General features: G+C 39.6%; 2 protein-coding genes across 2 annotated transcripts; both read right to left on the reverse strand.

Annotated features, from left to right (window-relative positions):
* Window positions 1-477: 477 nt before the first annotated feature.
* On the reverse strand, window positions 478-3472 carry cnmd (chondromodulin). Its single transcript, XM_062431285.1, has 7 exons — window positions 3401-3472; window positions 3110-3244; window positions 2374-2514; window positions 2143-2256; window positions 1873-2026; window positions 1240-1427; window positions 478-705 (listed from the first exon to the last, which is right to left on the reverse strand). The coding sequence occupies exons 1-7, from the start codon at window positions 3470-3472 to the stop codon at window positions 478-480; spliced, it is 1032 nt and encodes a 343-aa protein (XP_062287269.1).
* Window positions 3473-4723: 1251 nt separating this feature from the next.
* Window positions 4724-8104, reverse strand: si:ch211-199f5.1 (protocadherin-8). The gene is made up of 3 exons (XM_062432058.1): window positions 5639-8104; window positions 5347-5545; window positions 4724-5037 (listed from the first exon to the last, which is right to left on the reverse strand). The coding sequence occupies exons 1-3, from the start codon at window positions 8102-8104 to the stop codon at window positions 4724-4726; spliced, it is 2979 nt and encodes a 992-aa protein (XP_062288042.1).
* Between the last annotated feature and the right edge of the window lie 18843 nt (window positions 8105-26947).

The raw sequence follows: 26947 nt of genomic DNA on the forward strand, positions 1-26947 counted from the left end.
GAAAAGCACCCAGTGGAACCATGAAAACAACATGTGACACCAAAAAACATCTACATCAAAGCCAGCATATACTGTAATTAGAATTTATTGAAGCCTATTCAGTCAGAAAAAGGTACATGATCTGCTGAGCCTTTGGATTCAGTCCCATACCTTCCATTAAGCACAGTACATTGCATTAAGCCTTGGTATTACACAATGCAAAAATTAATGTGCTCATTTGTGCAACACATTTGTGACCGTGTAGCCGCAGGAATATGGCATCCATGTTCTCTAGTTCTACTGTATGTAATGAAGTAGTGTATGCCTGCAAATAGAAATGATCAATTTACCTATTACCTATGAAAATTATTAAATATTGCATAGGTTTACCTAGTAAATCATACATCATTATCTGCATATTGTGCTAATAAGTATAGTTTTCCTTTAAGGTCTTTTTTGGGGAGAAAAAAAGTTATCTCACAAATGTAGCGTGCATTCCTACACAACGCCCAAAATGCGTGCCACCCACCAGCGACAAGGCATAATGACTCGGCAGGCTACCTGGCACCCTCTGTAGTTGTAAGGCCACGGCCAGTAGCCATGCAGAGGCTCACATATCCTCTGACAGTGAGTGTAGCTGCGTTGGCATTCTGAGCAGCAGATCCCCTGGTGGTCTAGCATGGTGTCAAAGGTCATGGCACTTTCCTCTCCGGACCCTCTGCTGCGCTACAGTATTGAAGCAATGTTAATTTTAAGAGCAGCCTTTAAAAAAAATACTCATTTGCAATTCAAATATTTTCAAAACTTAAACCTCTCATCCTTTCAAACATGTGACTCCAGTTCTCTTAGGCAATATGAATTTTTATTACCAATGGAAATTTTCACTTCAGTTCATAAGTTCATCATCATGGAATGACAGCTGCTACCCAAGTGACCTGTAATTACCTACTAATCTGACGCCTACTTAATGGCGACAGCAGCCTATACCCACAGCTGACAGAGACACTAAATTAAGATTCACACATTTCCGCATCATGTTCTTCTATTTCTGTGAATATACATTTTTAACAAGGCTGGCATCTTAAGGAGTATGTACTGAAGTCATCAGTAAAATGTTGACAAAACAGAGAAGATTCAATTCATAATGTTACTTTAAGGGTTGCTTCAGGCCTCAGTAAATGCCTCTTGATAGTTGCTAAAAAATTCACCAACTCTGAAGCCTTGTTTGTCAAAAGCAATATCATTGAAGTTGGTACTCACATGATAGGGGTTTTCAGGATTGTATGCTGACCCTGCAGTAGACTGCGCCCCCTCCTCCTCCTCCTCAACTGTGGAGGTGTCATTATTTGCGTGACTCACCGAGCCCCTCTCCTCAGCAGCTGCCTCAAACTCCTCCATGTTAAACTGCCGTTTGGCGCGCTGTGTGTCTCTCTTTCTCCTCTCCCCATCTGTTACAGCAGCCACAAGAGGCAAGAGTATTGGGTCAACATCCACAAGACACCATACGTGATACGTGTCCTCAGAGCTCAATCCTACATAGCTGGAGCTGTCTCAGATGTCTTGAATTATTCAATTAGCAGCAGTGATATCAAGCAGTCCTGCATATTTCAAGATCATTCTTTTTTAATACAAGACTGGAGCCATTTTTGGTGTATGACTCTAAATGTAGTGTATGTTCAAGATGTTCATGTGTTTCACTAACTTCTCAGACAAGACTACAGATTTCACAAGTGTGTCAGCAGATAAGCACGGCAAAGACAACCAAGATTTGAATAAACTATGAAGAAATGTACAATAATTCAAATGAAACAGACCATCCTCTGTGATATAAGGCCAGTTTTTCATGACTCTGTGGTGATGTGAATCAATATATATAGAAGATAGAAAGGCAACCTTTAGGAAAGATAGGTTGGAGCCAGTAAATTGGAAGTTCCCCGCAAAGACCCAGAATTTTGTTGCTCAGGAAACTGGTGTCCTTCAGTGGCTGCTCTGCAGCAACCCATGTGAGGAATTCCTCATCAAACCTCACTGGCATGATTTCATCTGTCTGACAGGAAAAGAAGAATACTTTCCTTGAATTACTCAGACGGAGAAATACATGGCAGTGTTAAAAGAAAGCAGAATATAAAATAGATAAAACAGTGTCAAATAGTGTGCATATACCAGGTCAAACATCAGCGACTCTTTGTTGTGAACTCCCACGTGTGGAAGGTTGGCTTTGATTTGGGATTTTATATAGCACTTGTCTCCTCCAAAGAAGCGGATTCCCGTTATTCCCTGCACCAAATCACAGAGATGCCATGTTTACACTCACAGCTTTGCTACTTTGCTAAGCACACAGACGGTCTCTGCTGAACTACCTCAGGAAGAAAGAACAAGGACAAATTCACTCACAATTTGAAAGTCATGAATCTCCACCGCTTCCCCAGCACCACTCCCAGTTGTAAATCTCTCCAGGTTGTTGTCAGAATCAATTTCCATGGAGCCTTCCCTCACCTCCCCATTGATGTTCATACTGTAACGAACATTATAAACCTGGCAGCATTCAGAGTGGAACATTAAATGACTGATTAGTCAAGTTATGTAAATTACACAGTAGCAAACACAGTAGATGAGAGATACAGAAAAAGCAAGCTGCATATTGCTTATGCCATTCCTCTGCACAGTAAATGTTGTGGTTGCTACTCTTAAAGAAATCCTGTGTACTTTTAGCGTGCTGAGAATTGAGCAAAGCGCCACAGGAGATGCTGCTGCAGACCTTGATGGGGATGCTTGCCCTACAGGTGAGCTCATTAGGACACAGATAAACACAGTATTTCTTATAAGATGGAGTAGAGTTATGGGAATATTTTATGTAGTTTGAAATATGTAGACAGAATTAAACCTGCAATTTCATACTCTCAATTATGATGATGATTATGATTGTTGAAAGGGCATCTTAATCATTAACATAAATATCTCTTGTGACAGACTCAAGACAGTACAATCATGCCTGTAATCAAATTTTCATTATGAGAGGATTCTGTAGTCTATTTTGGGTCTGTTTCATACCAAAAAAATCCTGCTTGCAATCTGTTCTTGAAGTAGCACTATAATGCCTGTAACAGCATAATCCTCAGTCAACACTTACATTTTTGTCACTGACTCTCCACAGGTAGACAGCAGCCATGGAGGCACACAACATTAACACAGCACCAACAACAAGAGCCACAGCTCCAAGCCTCAGGAGGCGACTGACCGCAGTAGAGGTCGGTGTGTTTTGTACCTTCCCAAAGTTCAGAAGAAACAAAGTAAGAAATGGCACACATTGATCAATAAGCAGGAATAATTCCTGAAGATTTCACAGAGTTTACTCACTAATTCACACGTCATGGATGTCAATTATATTTCAAAATCAAAAAACGTATTAAGTCTGTCTTACCGGAGGCGTGCAGTGTTCAAAAAAACCAGATCCATGGGTGGTATTGTGGACTTTTTCCATGGTCTCTCTCATGATGTCCTCTATAATTCCTCCTCTAATACTATAATACTTCTCTTTGGAGCATCAGGTTATCCCAGGGAAGGCTATTTCACGCTTGAGTGTGAATGACGTACAGATGATGTAAATTCTTTGGGCCAAATTTTTCATCTGAATGTTACCTGGAGGTCTAGGTTGCCTAAAGCAAGGTGGCCATCCTGTGGCACCAATTTATATCAATACTTTTGAAGCATTTTTGAGCGAATCAGAGATTGGCTGGTGTCATGTGTGATAGGAAGTGATGCAAGTTGCTCTCTCACCTTTGAGTTAGGATGTAGATATGTAAGTAGCATGTAAGATACATATATATATGGCAGCTGTGACTTTAAAGAATATGTTTTAAGCTGCAACATAGCACTGACTTGTTATACCATACACAATCACAGAGAGATTCAAATGTGCAGTGCTACTGTTGCTTGGTAACCGATTGAACCACATTTTTTTTGATAATTGCTGAGCTGGGAGGCAATCAGAAAGGTGACAGGATTTTTTGACCTTCGAAAAAATATGTAATTGTAACAGCATTTGATCAACAATGTATTATTTGCATGCAAATTGAAGGCAGCACATTACATTGTGTACAATGAAAAGAGTATGACATTGGCTTAAGCTTGCTGTCACTTTGGCTGTGATCGTCAGAGGACCACATTTTATTTATGCAGCTTATAAGCCTTGAAGGCAAATTAGATGCATTCAGTGCATTCAGTTGGCTCATTTAATGTTATTCTTTGTGCTTTATGAATATTTCCTCAGAACAATAGGTTGCACTCTGCCTATGAGATTACATTTGAGTCCTGTAAGCCTAGATAACTAAATTTGTTTCTCAACAGCAAAACAATTTTGCTTTTAACTCTTTTATTTGTGCAACAATGTGAACAAAATCTACCACAAACATGGTCATTTTTCATACTGATTGTTTTTCACAGCAGAAAGAAGGCGCCTTTCAGCCTAAATGTCCATACTGTAGGTCATGCCCCTTAAATAGTAACACATGCTCTTGAAAATTCATAATAAAATTATTCTTTACATCGAGTCATTATGAAAAATATATTATTAATGTACAAAATCTTGCATATTATACATGGTACAATGAACAGTCTTATGTGAATCAAAAGACAAATGACATACTACAAAACACTGCAACAATCCAACATAGAGTCAATCAAGATAAGAGTTCTGTACAGTATAAAGACACAGCCCCTTTTGATGATCTTTGATTTAAGCTGTTTATGAGTTTGTGTACTCTGGAATGGATATCTCATCTGCTTCCTGTATTCTGGCCGGTGTCGGCGGACCCACAAGAATATAATCAAACTCCTGGTGTTGAACTTTTTCGTACACACTTTGCAGACCATTGGTTTTAGGTAGATGAGCTGGATAGTAGTTTTCCCTTCTGGTGTCACGGGGAAGTGAAGCTGTCTTGGAGAACGTCGACAGATGCGGTCCACAGGCCAGGCTCGTGTTGGGCCTTGTAGCTGAGGGACTCCAGCATCGGTCTGAGTGTCCCAACACTTTGCACTCACTTGTACATGCCCAGAGACCTGTGGAAACAGCAGTGCTGTCAGAATGTAACAATTTATACAGTTGCTGGCTCACCTGGATGAGGGTGTTTGATGTTGAAAGACCCCAGTGAGCCAAAGTTAGATCCATCATAATGTGTTCAGTGTGTCTGAAAATATACTGTTGCAACTGGGTACAATCTGTTTGGTATATGTGGTTTAGATTAATCATAATTTCATATTTTAGGAAGCACTTTTTTGCATGGAAATCCACATCAACATGAAATCATGTGATCTCTAATCTGACATTTTTTCTCAATCTCTATTTTATTATGTTTTTGTGACACTCACTGTTTGTTGGCGGTGAGTCTTTTTTATGCACATCTCCACTTATGTCAGAATCGCTGTCATTGAAGTCACTGTCACCTTTCCCACTGTCCTTGCCACTGATGTGAGGATCTCTTGCTGAGATTGTTGTGAAGGAGTTGCCCTTCCATATTGTAATCGGTCGGACAGTTTCTTTCCCATATCCCGGTAAAGTAGAATAGCCCTGCAGAGACAGAAACACATTCACACAAATTTTGAGTCACAACAAAATCAGCATGTAACAAACTTTAATTATCTCTGAAAAATAATTACTTACCTTTAATTTCCCTTCCATCACCCTGCTGTTTGACTCAAAGATGCCTGCTGTCTGCCTGCCATCATCACAGCCTGCCTCTGTTGTGTTGCTGCTGGCCACTGGAGATTTCTCTGGGAATGGGTGGGCATCAAACACTTTGCCTTTGTGGTTGGCAATCAATGAATCAATATGACCACTTTCCACGTTTTCCACATTTGGTATGTCTTCCTTTTCATCATAGCCCCCCTCCCTCTTCTCTTTTTTCTGGCGGCTACAAATGGTTGTGATGAGAATGATAGCCAACAGGAGGAGAGAGCAGCTCCCTGCCAGGACAATGATTATGGCTATGGACATATCCCATTCAAAGAGATCCTCACTGCCATTTTCAGTCAAAGAAGGCATACTGGATACAGTTCCTTCTATGAAACTGAAGTGTATAATGGCTGTAGAAGTAAGTGCAGGGGACCCATTGTCACTGACTGATACTATGACTTTGACATTGTCTGCGAGATCATAAGTCAGCTGTCGGCTCACGTGCACCTTCCCTGTGTCTTTGTTGATAGAGAAACCCAGGTGTCCTCCCTCTGTGATTTTATAGGACAGCTGTGCATTTATGCCCTCATCAGCATCTGTGGCCTTTATCTGGGTTACCACGTAACCTGCAGGTGCATCTTTGGGCAAGAAAACCTCAGCAGATCCCTTGAAAAGGGGTGGCTCAATGATAGAAGGTTGATTGTCATTCTGATCAACTATTTTTAGTCTGATGACAGCTGTGCTCTGCAGCTGTGGTGACCCCCCATCGCTTGCTTGGATGTGTACATCTAGATGTTTCATGACTTCATAGTTAAAACTTCTTAGGGCATATATGGAGCCAGACACTGAATTAAGTGACACAAATGTGTTCATTGGGGACCCCATGATGACACTGTCCACAAGCTTATAAGTAATTTTGCCATTGTTGCCCAGATCCGTGTCACTGGCCTCGACTGTGGTGACATACGCGCCCGGGGGGTTGTTTTCCATCACTGAAACTTCATACACAGCCTTAGTAAAGTGAGGGGCGTTGTCATTCTCGTCGCTGAGTCTAATGGTGTACTGGGTGATCTTTCTCAGAGGGGGTGAGCCAAAATCCTCAGCCATGACTGTCAAGTTATACTCACTAATCCTCTCCCTGTCTAAGGCTGCAGCTGTAACTATCATGTAGCTGTCCTCGTAAGCCTGTCGGAGCTTGAAATGGTCGTGGCCGTATAACGTACAGTGAACCTGGCTGTTAACACCCGAGTCTCTGTCCAAGGTGCTGATCAGCGCCACCAGACTGTCCTTGTCTGCCTCCTCGCTGATGTATGCAATGCCAGTCGAGATGGAGGTCATCGGGGTGATACTGATTTCTGGGGCATTGTCGTTAACGTCTGTAACGTGAATTATGATTTTGCACACGGAGGGGGTCGGGTTAGGACCCAAATCAGTCGCCTGGACGTCTAGCTCATAAGTGCTTTTGTCCTCAAAATCCACCGGGCTCTTGAGAGTCAGGCGACCTGATTTATTATCCACGTGGAAAAGTTCTCGGATCTCATGAGAAACCTGTTTTCCGAACCCGTAGACGACCTCTCCGTTTAAACCATCATCAGCATCAACTGCGTTCAAGTCCAGTATAACAGTGCCAACCGATGCGTCCTCTGGCAAACTGACTGAGAAACTATTCTGGTCAAAAACAGGACTATTATCATTAAAGTCAGTCACTCTGATAGTTATCTTTGTTGACCCCGATCTGTATGGGTTGCCTCCGTCTGTGGCGACCAGCTCCACAGTGTATGATGACTGAGTCTCCCTGTCTAGCCCTTTCATTAGTACCAATTCCGCATATTTAACCCCATCCGCTCGCAGGAGCACATCAATGGTGAAATGACTGTTTACAGAAATTTGATAGCTTTGAATGTAGTTTGACCCGACATCAGCGTCCACAGCGGGGTCTAAAGGAAGAAGGGACCCCAGTGCTGCATTCTCTGAGATCTCCACTATAGATTCCTTGTTTGGAAACTCCGGGGAGTTGTCATTGATGTCCTTTATTTCCACCTCAACGTGAATCAATTTGTAACGATCTTTGGAGAAATTTACCACGTCAAAAGTAATGAGACACTGTGGAGTGTGTCTGCAGATTCTTTCCCTGTCAATCCGTTCCGCGACAGTGAGTTCCCCGTCGCTTTCTCTTACCCTGATGAATGAATCATTGAATTGTTTCATCATCCTGAAATTGGTCTTGGAGGAATGAGACAGACTCAAGGACATGTCCTTGGCAAGGTTTCCGATGACTGTTCCCGGTGCGTCCTCCTCATTGGTCTGGTATCTTATAGTATTTCCCTCGGACTGAGCCAGTGAGGCAAATAAAAAATGATGGATTGAGAATATAAAAATCCAACGACGCCAATAAGTTATAAATTTGCCTCGTATCATCTTGGTAGTAATCTTTCCCTTAGTAAGCATCCTCATTGGCGCTGGGCAGATAGGAGCAGGAGTGAGAGCTCTCCATACAGCTCCCGCTTTTATGAACTGAACTGTGCTGAGAGTGAAAGTTACTTGCTCCTTGCGCGCAGCCAGTGAGAGATACGCTTGTTGCCTCGCCTTCAACACAGCTCACAATTCTGCAGTGGCGGGGTTTATACAGCTCCTCATGCTAATGAGACCAAGTGTGACCAATCCCTCGCTTTAGAATTAAAATACCCTCTTGTGAAAAAAATAAAATAAATAAAAAAAAATAAAAAATCTAAGCCTGTTTTTAGAGTGCACACTGGAAGTTGCAAACTAGAAAAAGGGTAAACAGATATGCCATTGCTTGAAGATAGTTCCTGCACTGTTTATCGTCTTATTACAGCCACAGTGGTTTTATATAGAAAAAAGCCCATTTCTTCTCCTTTTGATGTTTAGTTAGTCTATTCCGCGTGCTCGTACGCATGTGTGTACTTTAGTGTGTACATGCAAAATTGTTTTTCGTGAGCTGAGCAAGGTTTTGTTCGGGTCGCAGCTCATTTAAAACCAGCTTAATAATCTTGGAACACATTCGCATGAACGCTTCCACAGTCGATCACTTGATATAGCGAGCTGAATGTGTTCTGCTAACATGTAATGTTCTAAAAAATCAAATTAAAAAAAGAAAGAAAAGGAAACCCGTATGAATGGGTAAAAGCAGCAAATAGATAAAGGGTTAAATTGAAGAGTTTCCCTTAGAGAATTCTCTGAAATTTGACATCAAGACATTATATTATATCTTTCCAGTGTGCTCCATCTTCCCAAATCACAGGGAAGACCTCACGTGTCTTTGGTTTATGGCAAACATGTTTTTATATATTTGTTTTGACTGTTGAACCTCTACCTGGAAAATTCAAATCACATTACATTCAGCTTACAGCTCAAATCACATTACATTCAGCTTCACATTTACACATTGCTCAGGAGGTTGAAATGTCCTTGAACAAGACACTGAACCACTAAACCACTCCTGATCAGGTTGGTACATTGTAAGGCAACCTCTGCCATCAGTGTATGAATGTGTGTGTGAATGGGTGAATGTTGGCATAAAGCAGTTTGAGTGGTCAGTAGACTAGAAACGACTAGAAAAATGCTGTATAAATGAAGTCCATTTACTTATATTCACACACAATTTTAAGGGTGAACGAAACATCAGCCTGTACAAATGAACAGGAAGGAAGTAAAGCATATCATCAAAAGTATGTGGACACCCTGCTCTACCCACAGCACTTGATTTTGATCTGTTTGAGGCTGTTTTTCTTAAGCTCTTTGGTACCAGTTGAGGAAAATCTTAACACTACAGCGCACAATTATATTCTAGACAACTGGGACAATTTGGGGAAAGCACTTTCCTGTTTCAACATGACAATCAATGCCCCTGTGCACAAAGCAAGGTCCCAAAAGGAATGATTTTCTCTGAGTTTGATGTGGGAGAACTTCAATAGTCTGCACAGATTCCTGACTAAAACCCCATCCAACACATTTGAGATGAAATTGAACATTGCGAGGCAGGCCTTATCAACCAACATCAGTAGCTGATATCGTAACGCTGAATGGGAGCAAATCTCCATAGCCAGGTTCCAAAATCATACGATAAGCCTTCCCTGAAAAGTGTCCACATACCTGTGACTATATTCTTACTGTATATAATAATACCACAAGAGCTAAATTTACAGTGTTAAAAACAAGTCTTTGTCACAGTCTCAAACACGGAGGGGGTATATATATAACATTGTACAACTCACAAAGGTTGTTTTGTTGTATTTGTGAAGTGTGTTGGTACAGCTCAGATCAAGCCAATTAGCTCACATCCCAAATCTCTGAAACATAAACACTAGAATTGGTAGTGTAAACTGAATTTAAATAGCATTGCAAAAACATTTGTGAATCTTAACATAAAAACATTTAGTTGTAACCAACTATGTGTTAAATAAGCCTGTTGTTTGGATTTACAGTCAAACATCTAGTGAAGCTTACAGTATTTAATAGAGTGATTTTTTTTTCCTCCATCATAATTATGTTCTTTTGCACTTCTTTGTTCTGCTGCCGTGGAGACTACATGGGGGAGGATGTGAAACAAATACTATAACTGTTCTATTACTGAGCATCTGGATACAGGTCACTTGTTTGGGGCCTTTGCTAACACTTTATCTCTGACTATTTATTTCTAAGTTCTTCATCCACTGTATATCTTAATAGGATGTGGAGGAGAGCTGTTGAAGATGACAGCTCTTGTGTGTTTCATTAGAATGATAATAGATTAAAACACCTCAATTAGCCACACCGCCGCACTGGGTGACATGTTCCTTTGCCTCTTGACTTTGTACTGAACTTCTTTGAGAATTTACAATGTAGCACAAAGTCAAGAAGTTGTGATAAGTAAGTAGCACAACAAGCTCTGTAAATGGAATGGCTGCACATACACCTAGCATCTGCCTTACACAGGACTACATGTCACCTAGGTCCTAGTGCATGTGACTCACTAATGTGTGTTTAATAGCTTTTGGACAACAAAGTGTAATGTTTAATGTAAGTTGCTGTTGTTGTTGTTGTTGTTGTTTTGGTTTATTCTCACAGCTATCATTAACGTATTTCCAGAAGCAATCACCACCACTGTTGCAGGTTTAAGCTCTTTCAGGGTTAAACAAATATTTTCAAGATAATAGATAATAAATCTAACGTTAGATTGTGTAGTTTACATAAAACTAGCTTATTACTGTCTGCATCTAAATAATAAAATGGAAGAAACTCCTTTATTACTCTATGCCCAGACAACTTTGTATAGGTGATAGTGTCATAGTGTCTGGTAGCAAAACAACACTATAATGTACATATCCTTACATACTGTTCATATTCTATACCCTCACAGTATGTACCGCGTCAGTTTTGAGCCAGTCTAAGAATCCCCTCATAATGAGTGTTTATACCAAATTTTGAACCACAGATCTATTTAGAATGCATCAATAACCTAACCTAATCTGAGTGATTAATAAATGGATGAGAGCAGAGAGAGTGTATTTTTTTAGGTTTTATACCATTTGTTTTTGGAGAAAAAACACCTACTATCACACAATAACATGTCCTATGTTTTACCTAAGACATGAAATCTAGCATATCAATAATTATTTAACTGTATTTTATTGACATTAAACATGTGGTGTTTATTATATGAACATTAGAACTATCACACACTGTCATCACTGCTACATCATAAAAATAAATCCTCATGACTACTATCTTATTGACTATTAATTTAACATTAACCAATATTTAATGCAGCAAAATTTGTGGATACCATTGTGGATGGTTCATTGGTTATTAAACAGTTATTTAGTATTTCAGCTCAATTTAAAGCAACATGTTATGTAGCCTGATTTTTATTTTAATGAGAACAAAGGTGATCATGGATTCAGTGTGGGCGATTCTCTTTGGATTTACATGAAACCAGGTCAAGCGACCGTGGTGATAGATGGATTATTATACGACAATGAAGCATTGGTTTTAACTGGGACACAGAGGAGTTTGTGTGTGAATTTATGACAACTAAATGATTGTTTACGGATGAGAAAGGTTATTTAGCAGATGGTTGTTTTCATTGTGGTGTGCAAAATCCACTGTTGGAGCGTTGTTTACATAACTCATTTAATTGTATTGTATGGTTTAATGGAATATTGAATTTTTATTGTTCTGCTAATTATTACTTGTCAGAGTTTCAAGCTGAGTTTCAGATAAGCAGTGCCCTACAGTTAGATGATAATAACTCTAAGAGCAGACTTTGATATAAAAAAATGACAATACTATGCATGAGCTATAATACAGGTGCTCAAGGTCACTTCAACGGGAATACTTTCTTCTACATTGCAGGCTCTGAAGTCATCTACATTTTATGTTAATATCTGATTTTTTTTCCTTTATAGTAATTTATTATACTGTTTTGACTCTTAGTAAAAATAACCTATTGTCATAATCATCAGTCATAGAAAATGCCCGCATGATGCCCATGGAAAGTTGTGATAGCATTTTTGTGATTAATGTTATATAATTGCATCTAGTGTAGCTATTTCCGTGAAAGTTACAGGCAAATTATTCAAAGCCTCAAACAGATTCGCCAAAAGAGTGAAGGAAGTAAGCACCAAACGGAAAATGTATGAAAAAAAAAGTGTTGCAGGGAAGATATTTCAAATTTACTGTTGGCCCACAGACACAATTCCATATTTAATGGGATTGTAAATGCATTCAGTTTCAAGGGATGCCTTTGCATTTTAAGTTCTCTAATCACTGTGGTCCATAATATGCCTGAAGAAATGCCATGATAGTCTGCATTTGTGGAAGGCACTTAGCTTCACATTCTTTTACAAAGATTAGAAATCAGAGGCAAATTACACTGTGGTGGAGCTCAGCTCAACTGAATATTGCCCTACTGGGAGAGTGCTTGCCTCATGGCTTTGAGAAGCCAGACTCTTTCTCTTTTATGTCTGTCTGTCTCTCTCCTCTCTCCCTAACTCTTTGTGTTTCCTGTCAGTTCTGCCCTTGCTCAACCTGACATTAAAATATGACATTTGAGTTGCATTCTAGCATAAGTGGGCTTTCTGACATATCACCAAAGGCTATTAGCACATACATATAGCTGTGTGAATTGCACCGCTTCTGTGCCTTTATGTGACCATGTCTACACCACACAATGTGAAACACCTGAACAACATAAAATGGCTACATTTCTACTGCACCCTCTTTTCAAACTGATGAACAACAAAAAATGCACAACACAGGCTTGACCAACATCTGGCAAGGAGTAGGACAGATAGACTGGCTGACGAAATCTCTATTTCATGGTCGCAACATCAATGAAGAAAATCATCATAAATATAGGTTATCACCAATAGCTGTGTGATCGTATGGTCTCATTTACATATTTTGTCTGTTTCTGTTGTCAGACAATTATAAGCATTAAATAGTGATTTTAACCATGGTCTATAAATTCTACCTGTTACATCCATTGTCTCACAAAATCAATATGAATACAAGTTAATTACAGTGGTTCTGCTGTGTATTCAGCTAGATTGACATTTAAAATAAAAGACCACAGAGAAAATTTCAGGGCATAAATTAAATCTAACAACATTGTTTTGCAAAAGCTCAGTTTCTTTGTACACACTAAAAAATTTCAGTTTCAGTTTAGAGTGGGGACAAAAACCACACAGATGTTTCAAAAACTAAAACTATCTGACTGGATAGATACCACTAGAGGGAAGAGAGGGTAGATGGTTTTGTAATTCGGGCAAACCGACCCTTCAGATATACACAACATATTTTTTTTAAAATGAATAACAATGAAATGATTCATAATAATAATAAGTCTCTTTGCCATTCATTGTAGGCTTTACTGTCTTGTTGTGTGTGTGTGTGTGTGTGTGTGTGTGTGTGTGTGCGCGCAATAGGTGCAAGTATCTGTTTTGTTTAATTCTATTTGTCATTAACTGGGAGTGTGATTAATTTTTTCTCTCACGGTTGCTGTTATGCAGAAACACCCTGGCACCACCCCAGGACAAATAGAGACTTTATTGAGCTGCAAGATGGGGAAGGCAAAAACTCTAAAGAGCTGTAAAGACTAGAAATGTGTGCTTTGAAATAAAAATTTAAACTTTGACTTGGCTTTTGCGCATTTATTAAATTTGATGATTTTATCTCCGACATACTATATGACTGTTGCTGTATTTTGATACCACATACTTATTTGACACATACAACAAGCCATATTTGGGGAAATATGTTTATTTAATATGATTAAACATATTCATAGGCAATACATGTATGCAGTATTTCACATTCATCTGCTGAAAGTGGAAAGTTTCTCTGTGCTCACTGAAAATCTGATTTTGAGGGGCAGGCCTATGAGCATGACTTGTGACATCACAAATGATTTGGAAGCCAATCCTGGTCCAATATTCAACCTCCACAAGTGTGATCGAGAAACCTCTGGTGCTCAAACACTGAGAATGGAATTCACAGTGGAGTAGGAGACATTCTGTGTCTAGAGATTAAACTTCTGAAATGAAATATATTTGCATATTTATGGATTCTGGAATTATTAATGAGTAAGAAGAAGTAGATGCAATTTTAAGGATTTTAACAAGGTAATCGTGGAAAAACCATATTAGACACACATTACTATTCTAAGTAGAGTATTTTATATACATCTGAAAGCATGTCTAGAGGGGATCTTTAATATATTTGACATATATGAAAACGGCAATTTTTGCTCTATTTTGAAATGTATGTGATGTGTTTTATAGGTGACATATACTATAGTCAGCTTTTGGTTGGATTAAACTAACAAGAGCAGTTATTAGTGAGCTTAAGAGCTGTTGGCAGTCTGATTTTGTTACCTTTGGACAGAATCAGGCTGTCTTCAGTCCCGTACAGCTTCAAATTGAACGAACAGATATGCGAGTGGTATTGTACTCATCTTACTCTTGGCAAGAAACCAAATAAGCATACTTCCTCAAATATTAAACAATTCCTTAAACGTAAAATAACAAACCATTTTGCAGTAAAAAAAAAACTATACCTGCGGTTAATGTACATGTGAACTAAGCCAGAGACCTGTTGGCGTCTTCCTCTTTTTTTAACTGTTATTTGTACAGTTATCGGTGAAAGGGTTTCTTTTAACTCTGAGATAATGTGGTAATGGGGTCACAGTACTCCTATTTAGCTGTGTCCTTTGTCTCTCAGTGGAATCTACATATGCTGATCTGGTCCGCATAATTACCCTGTTGTATTGCCAGAAGTGACACACTTACAGGGGTTTGATGTTCACATGAAAGTTGCGCTTAAACATGCAATGCAGTGAGGTTATTTGAGTCAACATGTATTTTCAGCAGTCTTTACAGTCCATTTTATTCACCAAGGGGATAGATCAGGACATTAAAAATCTGTGGTATCTAAAGAAAAAAAAAAAGACTGGCTGAGTTTTGGAAACCAGATATAAGATGCACCATAGATCGTCTTAGCTTATTATAGGCTGTTGAAATACATTCTTCAAAACATGCTTTTAAATACAGGCTGGAATCTCAGATGGCTGCAGATCCCACAGGCACCATCAGATCTTTTTGTTCTGAAGATGCTCTCAGCTGATTACTTCAAACATCAAACTCTGGTGTTTTCATATGCGAGAGTAAAGCCTCCAACGTCACATGGGGGATTCAAACCCCACTGGAAGTCTTAAACTCAGAAAGAAGCCAACGTTATGATTTATTGATTCTTCTCCTGGAGTTTGGAGACAATAAGCGGGTGAATATTTCATTTCTTTCTTCATGTTTGGACTGAGAGCTTTATCCCAGTGTTCAACAGACATATCCCATAGCAGACATAAACAATCTTAATAGATGAGCAAGACAAGATTCAGACAGTCACGCTTCATTGTTCATTGAGGAAGATGGTTGTTGTTTGACTTTGAATGTAACCATAGAGCTACACTCACCGATGGCGAGTCTCATTTTGCAATGTTGTACATTTAAATGAGAATTCATGTTTTGGGATGAGGTGGAACACTATGGGTTTTGCATACTGAAGACGGATCAACTTAAATATGTACAGTAAGTGCAAAGCATTGTAGAAATTTAGGTCATCTTTCTCGAGCGGTGAGATTTTCTCTCTTTGTGTGTATGTTTTCAGAGGAAGCAGTGATATGTTTGTGTGTGTGTGTGTGTGTGTGTGTGTGTGTGTGTGTGTGTGTGTGTGTGTTTGTATGTGTGTGTGTGTACATATGGGGGGTTGGGGGTCATATCTGTAAATGCAGCGAGACCATCATGTCTCATACAATGCAGATGGAGGAAACGGCTTCAACATTTAGTTTTTTTTTTTGCCACAAGCGTTAATATGGCTTTTTCTCCTCATGCTGTTTTGCTGCGAGCAACATGGTGTTTGAGGCATTTGCTTCACAGGACTGAGATGGGGTATAATTATGTAAATTGTATTCAAGAAATCAGCAATAGCTCATGTGGAATGGATGTGTCAACAAGGTGTCCACATTCACTGTGGGAATTTGCTAATTAAACATGACACCGTTTCTCTCTCAACGCATGGGCACAGTGAGAGACACTGTGGGATCAAAAAAAAAAAATAGTGCAGTGAAAATTGTGTTGCCAGCTGAAAAATAATCTTCTTGGGAAAATAGACTTTCATTTTGCCAGTAGAAGTGTAAAAAAAAATTGCCCCCAAGTTCACTACAGGACACTCTGTACATGTTGTTGACGTTTGTATTGAAAGTGCCTAAACTTCAAAAAGCCTGTCTGGACAGCAGCCTTTCTGATGCCCCACTACAAAAAAAAGGATGATTTATTACACGGGTTATTTATCTGGCCCGCTAAATGCTTGAATTCTATTTGACAGCAAGCGTAGATAAACTACTTTGCCTGAATGTCTAAAAAAGCACTGTACTTGAAAAGCAAAGAATAATCCAGTCCATCAGGAAACAGAAACACATTTTCCTCACCCTTTTTGGTGTGATATCTTTCCCCAATGAAACAGCCTGTGCAGACTGTTCCTTATCTATTTTGAACTTATCAACATGGAGAACAAGACGGGGGAGCAGTAGGGAGGTGGGGGTGGGGGGCTAGTCAAGGATGTGGGTGAAGCACTGAGACAATTAATGAAGGAGAGACAAAGTGCTCAGAGAGCTTGTGAATGACACTGGAGTGCTGGCAAGGAGTGAAAAAATTAGTTTTGAAGTTTTTCTTTTACACCCTGCTCCTCTTGTGTTTGCCCAAGATGAATTGGCTTTTCAGATTTAAGAAAGTGCATGGCTGAAATACAAAGAGAGGCTCATCTATCAGCCCCTGAATAGTGAGAGAAAATCCTATGGCTGTGTGAGGGAGGGAGGCTGCTGAGGAGGGGTGCGTTGTTGGTCTCTGATTAGACCCAGGGCCAGTTCTACTCAGGGGCTTGGAGCGCAAACATCATTCCTCTCTTCTTCCACTTCAAATCCTTTGAACCACTTGAGACAATTTCTTCACTGTAAGCCTCCTTTTAAATATTTTCCTTATCGAATGTGCCAGCATATGTGTCAATGAACACTTATTGCAGCTGAGTTGTTTATTATGTAAAAATTTAACTTGACAAAAGCAAACTATAAGCTTCAGTAATGGGGGTTAAAACAACATCCAGGCTGCACTTCCATCAAAAAGATGCAAGTTGTCTGTAGTCCAATGAGTGAGTGACTGAAGCTTTAGATGAGGCTGCAGGAAGAAAAAAAGAGCTGCATTAGAAATAGCTCCATGTGGGGGTATGTCAGTCTAAACACAAAATAGAGAAAATACTGATACATTTTAAAACGGCTGCCATCCTCTTTACACACACAAAAAGAGCATAACCAATTACACACAGAGTAGCATTATAGAAAGCTTTTATAGTGTTTCCAGGGCGTCAAGATCTTAATTTTTGATGTGCTTTATGTGCATCCAGAGTATAAATTGGCCTCCCCAGTTTTCTGAAGTGATAAGATGGTAAACACCAAAAACCAATAACTGTCAGCCGAACATTAAATCAAACTGACATGTCTCTTAAAAGGTATGGCCATGAAAAATTAACTGGGGGGATTTGGAGGAGACTTTAAATGTGGAGTTTTTTCCTTTTTTTCCACATCCATCTCGGCTGGTGTGATCTACATTTTTTCACATCCCGACTTGCAATTTAGTCTCAGCTTGAATACAAACAATTTGGATGACAAAGCTTCATGCAACAGCAACTGTAACAAAGTGTAAATCCTTTACCTCGGAGAAGGTATCATAACATTGCTTCTTTTTCATTACATATATGGCAATTTGCTATGTTGCAATCAAATAATACCTCATCTTATTCCCATATCCCACAAAAGCAATTCGGAAAAGAGGTTAACTTGACATGGATATGCTGACTCAGGTCGAAATAGTCACCTTGATTTCCTGTTATACAGCCTCTGAACATCCTGTCTCTGCATGGCTGATTCTGTGACCCATGAGTGGAGACTTTAAAGATTTTATGGGCTCAGTCAGTCTCAGCTCTGTCCTGGCTTCAGGAAAACTGAGAGAGATTCAAGTCAAACCCCGACAGTTAAATCCTTAATAGTTATTGGTAAGATATTAAGGGATTACGGCACTATGGGTAACTAATGGAGACCCAATGGAGTAATATCTGTCAAATATCCTCTCTCAGATTACCATGTTATATGCTGATGTGTCTAACATCCCTTCAGTATATACCATAATTCTCGTCAAAATGTGCGTACATGGCAGTTCTGGAAATGCAGACTTAAATTAGGGAGGGGAGCTTCATTGCCCTGACACATGTAGGTCTTGAGTCACTTGGCTTTGCATGGTCCCTAGAGAGGAATCGCAAAAAGATTGAGCAAAGGTACAGCAAACTTAAAACATGTCAGCCAATTTCAGATGTGTGAAGCAACAGAGTGCTAGCGGCTCATGGCCCTGGGCCGCGGGCTGTCTAAATCTGAAATTCACAGTTCAGAGCACACCCGGAGATGGAGCCGTAGAAATTCTTGATGCCCTGCACAATGAGGCCATTTCATAGTTGATCACGGTAGTCTCTTGCTGGTGTTGAAGGGAGAGGAAAAGCACTTTGACAGGCCAATGAAGAATTTATTTGAAATGTCTTGTGGTGCTGAGCAGATTTGCGTGCTCTTCTAAAAGCTACGCGGGAAATCATTGGAGGGCACACAGATAGGAATTTATACAACTCTTCACCCAGCCTGTCTCGAGCGCTTTAACAACACTTATATATGATCAGTCCTGTATCAACAAAATCTTCGGGGTACTTTGTGTATGTCTGAACTGTCAGTTTGATTGAACACATAACTTCTGACACTGTGTCCACTTATGCAAGCTAAACAAATCCCATAACATCTAGCTATGCGCAGCAGTTTGTGAGGAAACAAGCAACCAAGAGAGAGACGCTGAACATGAGGGAGCTTCAGAGAAAGTGATTTAGGTTGACAAGAGAGTTCTCTTACTGATTTTTGTAGATACAAGCTGTGACAGTACTCAGAGTGTACAGGTAGGAAACAGAAGAGGGGGATTTGCTTTGACTGTTATTTGTCACCAAACGTAAACCAAAAGGATTGTGCAACATTTTTAGCTTAACCTCTAGTGGTAGCAAGCCATGCACAAAGCAGCTCAATTTGGCAAGATTTTGAAACATCCGTTCTTAAGATATGTGATATGTGTCTCCAACAAAATAGATATAAATGAATGTAGTGTGTGGTGCTAACAGCAGAGAAAAATAACTAAATAAAGAAGTTAAAACACCAGATGTATAGTGTTTCCAGAGTCAGTACCTCTGTTACTCTGGATAATCCATACAACTGTCCAACTAAAACCAAAACTGTGCATGGCAACTGAAAAAACAAGTAGATAAACCAACACCAGATTTGCAGGTTTAGGTGGTTTCAGGAGGTTTGTAAGTTGTATGGCTTTTCATGCAATTTGTAAAGGCCACTTGTTGTGTAAAGGGAATTGCTGTTCAGGATGTTCCATAAATTTAAAATGCAGTTTGAATAGTGAATTCAAACCTTGATTGTTGTTTTTTTAAAACCTTGTACCAAGTACAAAGTGACAGAAAGCTCTGTCATTCTTTAGCAAGGATATCTGTTAAGTAAAAACATGAATGACAATGAGCACGAGTAGCTTATTAGGTTTGAACACGTGATATTTAAGACCAGAGACTTGAGGACACACAGACCTGTGGCTCCCTGGACTGGATGAATGTCTGTAAAACAGACAGTATGTACAAGCTAGAGGGCATGTGAAATAATTTACTTTTATTCTGTACTCCTGTCTGTCACTGCCTTTTATTTCCAACCCAGCGCACAATATTATCTCCTAGATTGTTTTTTGACACTGTGGGCTTTTGATATTTTAAGACTTGTACTTCTGTTGGGTTTCCTGGTGACAGACTGTGGGTGCACTGGGGACGGTTCCCATTTAGGTGTGGCTCATGGTGTTTACTGAGAGGAGGTGTGTGGTGGTAAATTTCAGTCACACTGAATGAGTGTTGCGAGTTAAACTCCTGTCAGTGTCTATTCTCTCTTTTTTAGCCCCATTTCTTGCAGAGCCAGATGTATTCCTTTAATTGATAAAACTGCTTGTAACTGCACTTCAACAGTCCCTTTGATTGTTTTATTAGGGCTCCAGGCTACATAATGGCTACAGGCTGATGATGTTTAAATCACTGTTCCTCTATAATGTTCCCCTTGTGGTGCTAAATCTAACATTTCCCTGGTTTGGTCTTGAGCCGTCTCTTTACACCCGACTCACACGTACAGGTACACAAAGGTTAATTTGGCACAGGTGTGCTTCAGTGACCTGCCGTATTGCTTGTGGCTCTTTCCAGAGCTCAGTTTGCGTCCTGCTGGCTGTACAGATTTAACCAGAGACACCAGCTCCCAGCAAAGATTGAGAAAGCCAATGAAATCATTCACTGCAAACATCAGATATTCTCTAGAAATACAAAGCAAGTCTTCCACCACAGCACCAGAAGATTAAAAGTACCCTAAAATACACACTATGCTTTCATGTATGCTGCTGTAGAGCCATCTCTCAAGCTGTATAGCTGGGATCACTGGAGTTATCTGTTGCAGCAAAACTAGAGTAAACCAACATTTTCAAGTCTATTATACATGCACTTTGTTTCTCGTCTAAAACACTGGATAATTGAAACAGAATATTGAATGTATTATGCATGGATAGCCTTTCTCATCTACGCTTTATATGTCTGCACGATTGATTGTCAAGTCATGGCCATTCAACCTACAGGGCACCATTGCTCTGTTAACATGAGGAGTACAAGGAGGAATAGACATGTCACACTGAGTAGTTTACTGAGAGGCTGTAGAAAGATGGTTTAAATATTAAACTCAAAATCCGTCTGTACTCAAAAACATAAAACAGATCTCCCTCTGTTCACTGCCTCTGCAGGTTGTTGAATATATTTATATGGGCTGGCTGATAGCAGGTGCATAAAAAATCTAAAGTTTATAAATGAGAGATTGATGAGCAGGGAACTGTTTGAATTTCCCTTTTATCAGGTTAACAGAATCAGCTCATGCGCTAGTTATTGTTGTCTCCCTTGAACTACTGTAATATCCTCAGGGCTCAGTTCATATGGTCAAGGACAAGACATTATGTGATAGTCTGTTCTTCTGCTTGAATTAAATATTTATTCTGGTGTGTGAGGAGGGTCATTTCAATTTTGCTCGTTTTGGGCGTTCCATTGTGTAACTCACAATGGAAAAGCTAACAATACTTCATTTCCTGCTCCTGAAGCACCAGAATGTACTCCACTGTTACCTGGGTTTGAACATGAAAGTTGATTCTTGCAGACGGACTGACCCCTGCTCTTCTCCATACTGTATTAACTCCTGTAAGTCATACTGTAAAGGGGTACAGGAACCATGCGTTACATATTCAGCTCAGTTATTGCAAAGAAATTGATTGTGTGGAGGCGAAATGCCAAACACATTTCTATTGCTCTTATGCAGTGGTGGTTTGCATATCAAATGTAAACAGGTTCAACATTAAAAATAGATTTAAGAAAACAAATTGTGAATATACCTACATTTCCAGATTTGTTAAACAGTGTGCTTTGGCTCAAGATTCAACATACTAATTAGCCCCTAAGAGATCCATCCAACAGTTTGTGATTTTTTCCTGATTTTTAATCAGTCTAATTTCTCTCTCTAACACACAGGCACGTTCAGCCCCATACACACAAAGCCTCTGTTTGCATAATGTGCTCACTGTCTGCTCCTCTGAGACTAAGCACTGTTTGTGCATCCCTGCATCTATCTACTGCTGTGTGTGTGTGTGTGTGTGTATTTGTGTGTGTGTGCGTGTGTATATTAGTGTGTGTGTGTGTGTGTGTGTGTGTGTGTGTTTGTGTGTAGGTGTGTGTGTGTGCGTGTGCGTGTGTGCGTGTGCATGCGTGTGTGTGTGTGTGTGTGTGTGTGTGTGTGTGTGTGTGTGTGTTTGTGTGTGTGTGTGTGTGCAAGAATGACATTGTTCAAGTTCATTTGTATGTGTTTTGGGAAAGAGGGCTCAGCCCCCACTCCCCCCCCCCAACCTTACTCCTTTTAGTCTGCTGCCTTGGCTGTGGCTCGACTATGATTGCTCTGACAATTCAACAGAAAAAAACACCTTCTGCCAGACTGTTTTCCCTGTTCTGTTATGGAAATGAGATTTTCCATCTCACTTCATCTTCAGTACTTAAATACCTCTTTGCTGAGAATAGGACTGTCTAGCCTGTTAACACATTTCCTCCATTATAGGTGCTCTGTTGTTTTGCAAAGCTTAGTTGAATTTTAGCTTTTCTGCCTTCACAGAGAAATTAGATTTTCCACAAGTTGTGTGAAATGTGAACTGTCCTATTAGGCATGCGTTTATTGCTCTCTAAATCACAGTTAGTGTATGTTGTCTTTATGGCTGACTGCTGAATCTCCTGTTTGTGTTATTACAAATGTCAGTTCTTCTTGTCGTCTTCATTCACTTTTCTACTCAGATGTGCTACATTGCGAGTTGGATTGTGATTCATGATAAATATTTTCAATCCCAAAAGAACGTTATGCAATTGTAGTTAAGATAATTACTGTTATTTATTGAGCACTCTTTAGACTGTCTAGTTATGATAATGACCCTTTATTTATTGGGCACTCTTAAGATTGTGTTTTAAAGAGCTTCACCTGAAAAATGACAAAAGACACAAATACAAGAGTGAACCAGAAAAAAGGCAAAAACCCATTAATAAAGAGGTTAGAGCAATAAAACATTTACTAATAGAACATCTGTTTAAATCGATCATCTTCACAGAACCTTGAATGGGTTCAAACCCTCAATTGGTTAGCATACAGGACATCAGGTACACTGTCATAAATCTGCAAGCTGCACCATTCCCCAGCCTCCTAATCTAAAAGATTTACAGCTCAGTGTGTGAGTGGGGGCATGTCAGTGGTGATATTGAGTAGCTGCCTCCCTTCTGTGATGTTTTGTTGAGTTTGGCACACAATACTCTGAGAAAACCAAACTTTGCATTCCAGCATCCTGAACAAAAAACATGCCCATATTCATAACACTGTCATGTTTGTAGGTAGGAAAAATCAATCTCTGTTTGTGCTCATCCCAAAGTCCTGTGACCATCTAACAAATAGACACAGAAAAATGCTACATGGTCAACTACAAAACATAAAAAGGGCATATAGACAAGTTAATTAAAATGAAAATTTGAACTTTTGCTAAAACAAAAGCCTGAAAAGTATCTTTAGTGATTTGTCCTGGTTTAATGAGGAGAGACTGATAACACATTAACCAATTTCTGCAAGCAGACAGCATTGACTTGCAATATGAAATTAATTTAATACTTTAAAAAAATCAATTAAGCTAATCTGCCCTTTACAGCAAACAAAGAAGATATGGGAAACATAGCTGCATAGCTAGAAACAGAATTTCTTAATCTCCGATAATTAATAACTAGACCTCCATAAAACACTCATTTGGTTTTGCTCTGGAGAATATGGAATCTCTCCAAATGTACATCAACACTATCCTTTATCAGGCCTTGTTCTGTAAAATCACGGAGCTGAGATTCATTTTTACGAGAGCTTACAGTATTCTATTCATAGAGCCCCTTTAGAAATAGCAAGCATTCATAATGGAGCTGGTGATCTGATTAACCTCCTCGCTTGCCGGCACAATGGCAGGCTACCCTGAGACTCAGCCCCGTAATGGAGTCCGCTATCGCCAAGCACACTCCAAACATTCTTCGCGCCGCAGGACGCAACGACTAGATTGGAATCCCTTAACTCCCCTCTGCACTCGGCACACAGTGGGGAAACAAAACATCCTCTAAGCTGATGCCCCTCAACATTAATCTATCTCTCTGCTCCACTCATTGTGCACATACACACACACTACACATCCTAGGCGTCCTCTTTGGTGCCTTTGTTGCAATTTTATATTCCTAATTGTAGAGTCTTGCATGTAAAGGCAGAAAAATAAGGGATTGTTGTCTCTAAACAGCATCTGTAACCATTTCCATGCAAACCAGAATTTTGTCTAGCAGCTTTAATACACAGTATCCACATTGGGTGTGTCTGTACTGTAACATATAATTCAATTAAATGTGTATTGATGAAATCTACAATATATTTGTGAACTTTATAAAGTGTCACATTTACTTTTGGTTCAAATTTTGTGATGTCATTGCATCCCATTTTATATTTTATTGTGTTATCTGTGGTTTTGCCCTCCTTGTGGAGAGCTAATTCAACATTGGTCCACAATGTGAACAAAATAACATCTATACAAAGCAACAGAGGACCATTGTGTTGGAATGTATTGGATTATTTCATAATCTTTTTTATATATATATAAATTGTCATGACTCTTTAATCCTTACTTGCCTCCCTTACCCTGTTATAGGATATGAACCATTACAAGTGTTTCAAATGAGAATCTCCCGCCTCAATGTTGCCATCTCCTGGCCTAACGGGATTAAGCAAGATGTTCACACAGGCCTCTCTGTCGTTGAGCAAATGGATAGCTTGTGCCAAATGTGTCAGAGGGAGTGATTACACCCCTCAGTGGCCAGTTGGCCCAACAGTCCGCCCCCAGTGGCCAGCCCTGTAGGGACTGTCAGGACCAGGCAGACTGGAGCTGGGTAAGGAGCCAGTCCTACGTTTAACAGCCAGCTCCTGCACAGCCCAAGTGTCATCTGCACCTGCCAATGGGAAACAGTACTCAGCCATCAGATAATGGCTGAGAGGAAATTGCTTCAAGGAGGTGACATTCTGGGATGGCTATATGGAGATGTGAAATATATTCAAAGAGGAGGAGGAGAGGGACCTGGTCCTTGAAAAGGCACAAATTAGCATTGACACACACACACACACACACACACACAAGCCAGGAAGCTATACTTAATCTTCCCTGCTTTGAATAATATAACCGTCCAAGAGAAAATAAAATTATTCACAGCCTGTACTACCAAGCAAATTCGTATTTACCTCACTTGATATAGTAACTGCCAACAAGCCATGGTAATATGCATTGCAAGCATGTACAGTACAGTACATCCTTGCTGCAGACGCACTGAAACAAGGCGATTTTCAGCGCTGTAGTATCTACAATGACCAGTTCAGCCATGACGTGGAAAATGAAAATCAAAGTGAACGTTGGTTAGGGATATGTCAAGTCAAATATGTGCTTGCAATCATCACACACAGAATATCACCAGAGGTTAATTCGCAGGCCTGCTGATCTTTTGAGGGCCTCATCCATGTAGCTTAAGGCAGTGAAATTCAATATGAAGCATGAAATGTGGAGTAGTCAACATAATTTGATTGAAACCCATAGTGGATCCTTTTCCCACCAGAAAGTACAAAGCACACACCAAGGCCACACTTTACACTAATAGGATGGAACAGATTTCAAGAAGAATCCAGTTTTTTGGTTCTCTACTTTGAGGCCGTTAGTCTCTACCCTAATGAGCTTGTTACATCCTTTGCCAGGACTGCACGTTCCCTCAGTCAGGTGCTTCAATTATTGAGTCATCATTCATAAGTGAGAGAGTTAACAAGTTGTGTCATATTTTCTGAAATGTATTTGGTAAAAAGTGCATACGGACTTGTAATTGCTCACAAGTCATCAGATGTTAACATGACAAAGTTTCAACCTGTAGATGGCACTCTCATCCCTGGTTTTACTATAAACCTTAAGGGTCGACTCCCCATTTTGAAATGACTGGCCTCAGTTCCAAAAAACCTTTGCTTTGTTTGTCATTATAATTCGTAAGCAAATGCATTAAGATTGTGGGATATGTTCTCTCTTTCTCTTTCTCTCTCTCTCTCTCTCTCTCTCTCTCTCTCTCTCTCTCTCTCTCTCTCTCTCTCTCTCTCTCTCTCTCTCTCTCTCTCAGTGCTTGAATTACAATGACAAATATTGCCTGGTGGAGCAGTGGCATACCTTTTTGTGCATATGGTCAAAGCTTATTCAAAAATGTTTATGCATAATGAAGTGCAGCTTGCAACTGTCGTTCCAATCGTTCTGAGGCAGTGAGCATTAGTTACACAGTGGGGAATGGTTGGAGTTGAGTGGGGGTAGAGGAACCTCAGCCAAATATGATTTGTCTCTGAATACTAATGCCTCTTTTGATCTGCCTCGGCTTTTAGGAGATTTAAACAACAAAATCTGTCTTTCCAAATGTCTTAATAGACTCAGCCTTTTGTGGCCAACATGAAGAAATCCTAGAAACATGTTTACAAGGCATCCATATTAATGTTCTGGATTTGTTTAAAACATGTAGAGTCCACTGAGATCTAATTACAGGGAAACCCTGTATTATTCATGCTTGGCCCTAATAGACTAATTAATTTATCATAAAATAGTAAGGCCTTTTTATGATTTTCTTATGTTATGCATTTATTTCCATAATTGATCTTTGTTTTACAAATATATCTTTTTAAGCTGCCCCTCACATGTCCTAAATTCAGTAGCTATGCAAAAGAGATTTCATCCCTCCTGAAATGATCTGAATGCATTAGTTTCAGAGGAAAGAAGAAAGAGGAAGAAAAAAACAATTAGACTTAATAACATCAAAGCCAAAAGTACTGTGTGATTTATTTGGCCCTAAAAGCTATTTAGGAGCATATTGTGACAGAATGTTAATTGTGATTAGGGACAGTATGTTAAACATTTGGCCAGTTGTAATCAGTTGGAGAGCTGTGAGGATGAGCTGTGGTTGGGGGGGTTAGCTGTGTCTGTAACGCTG

Source organism: Scomber scombrus, chromosome 13 (assembly GCF_963691925.1).
Source record: "Scomber scombrus chromosome 13, fScoSco1.1, whole genome shotgun sequence".
NCBI lineage: Eukaryota > Metazoa > Chordata > Actinopteri > Scombriformes > Scombridae > Scomber > Scomber scombrus.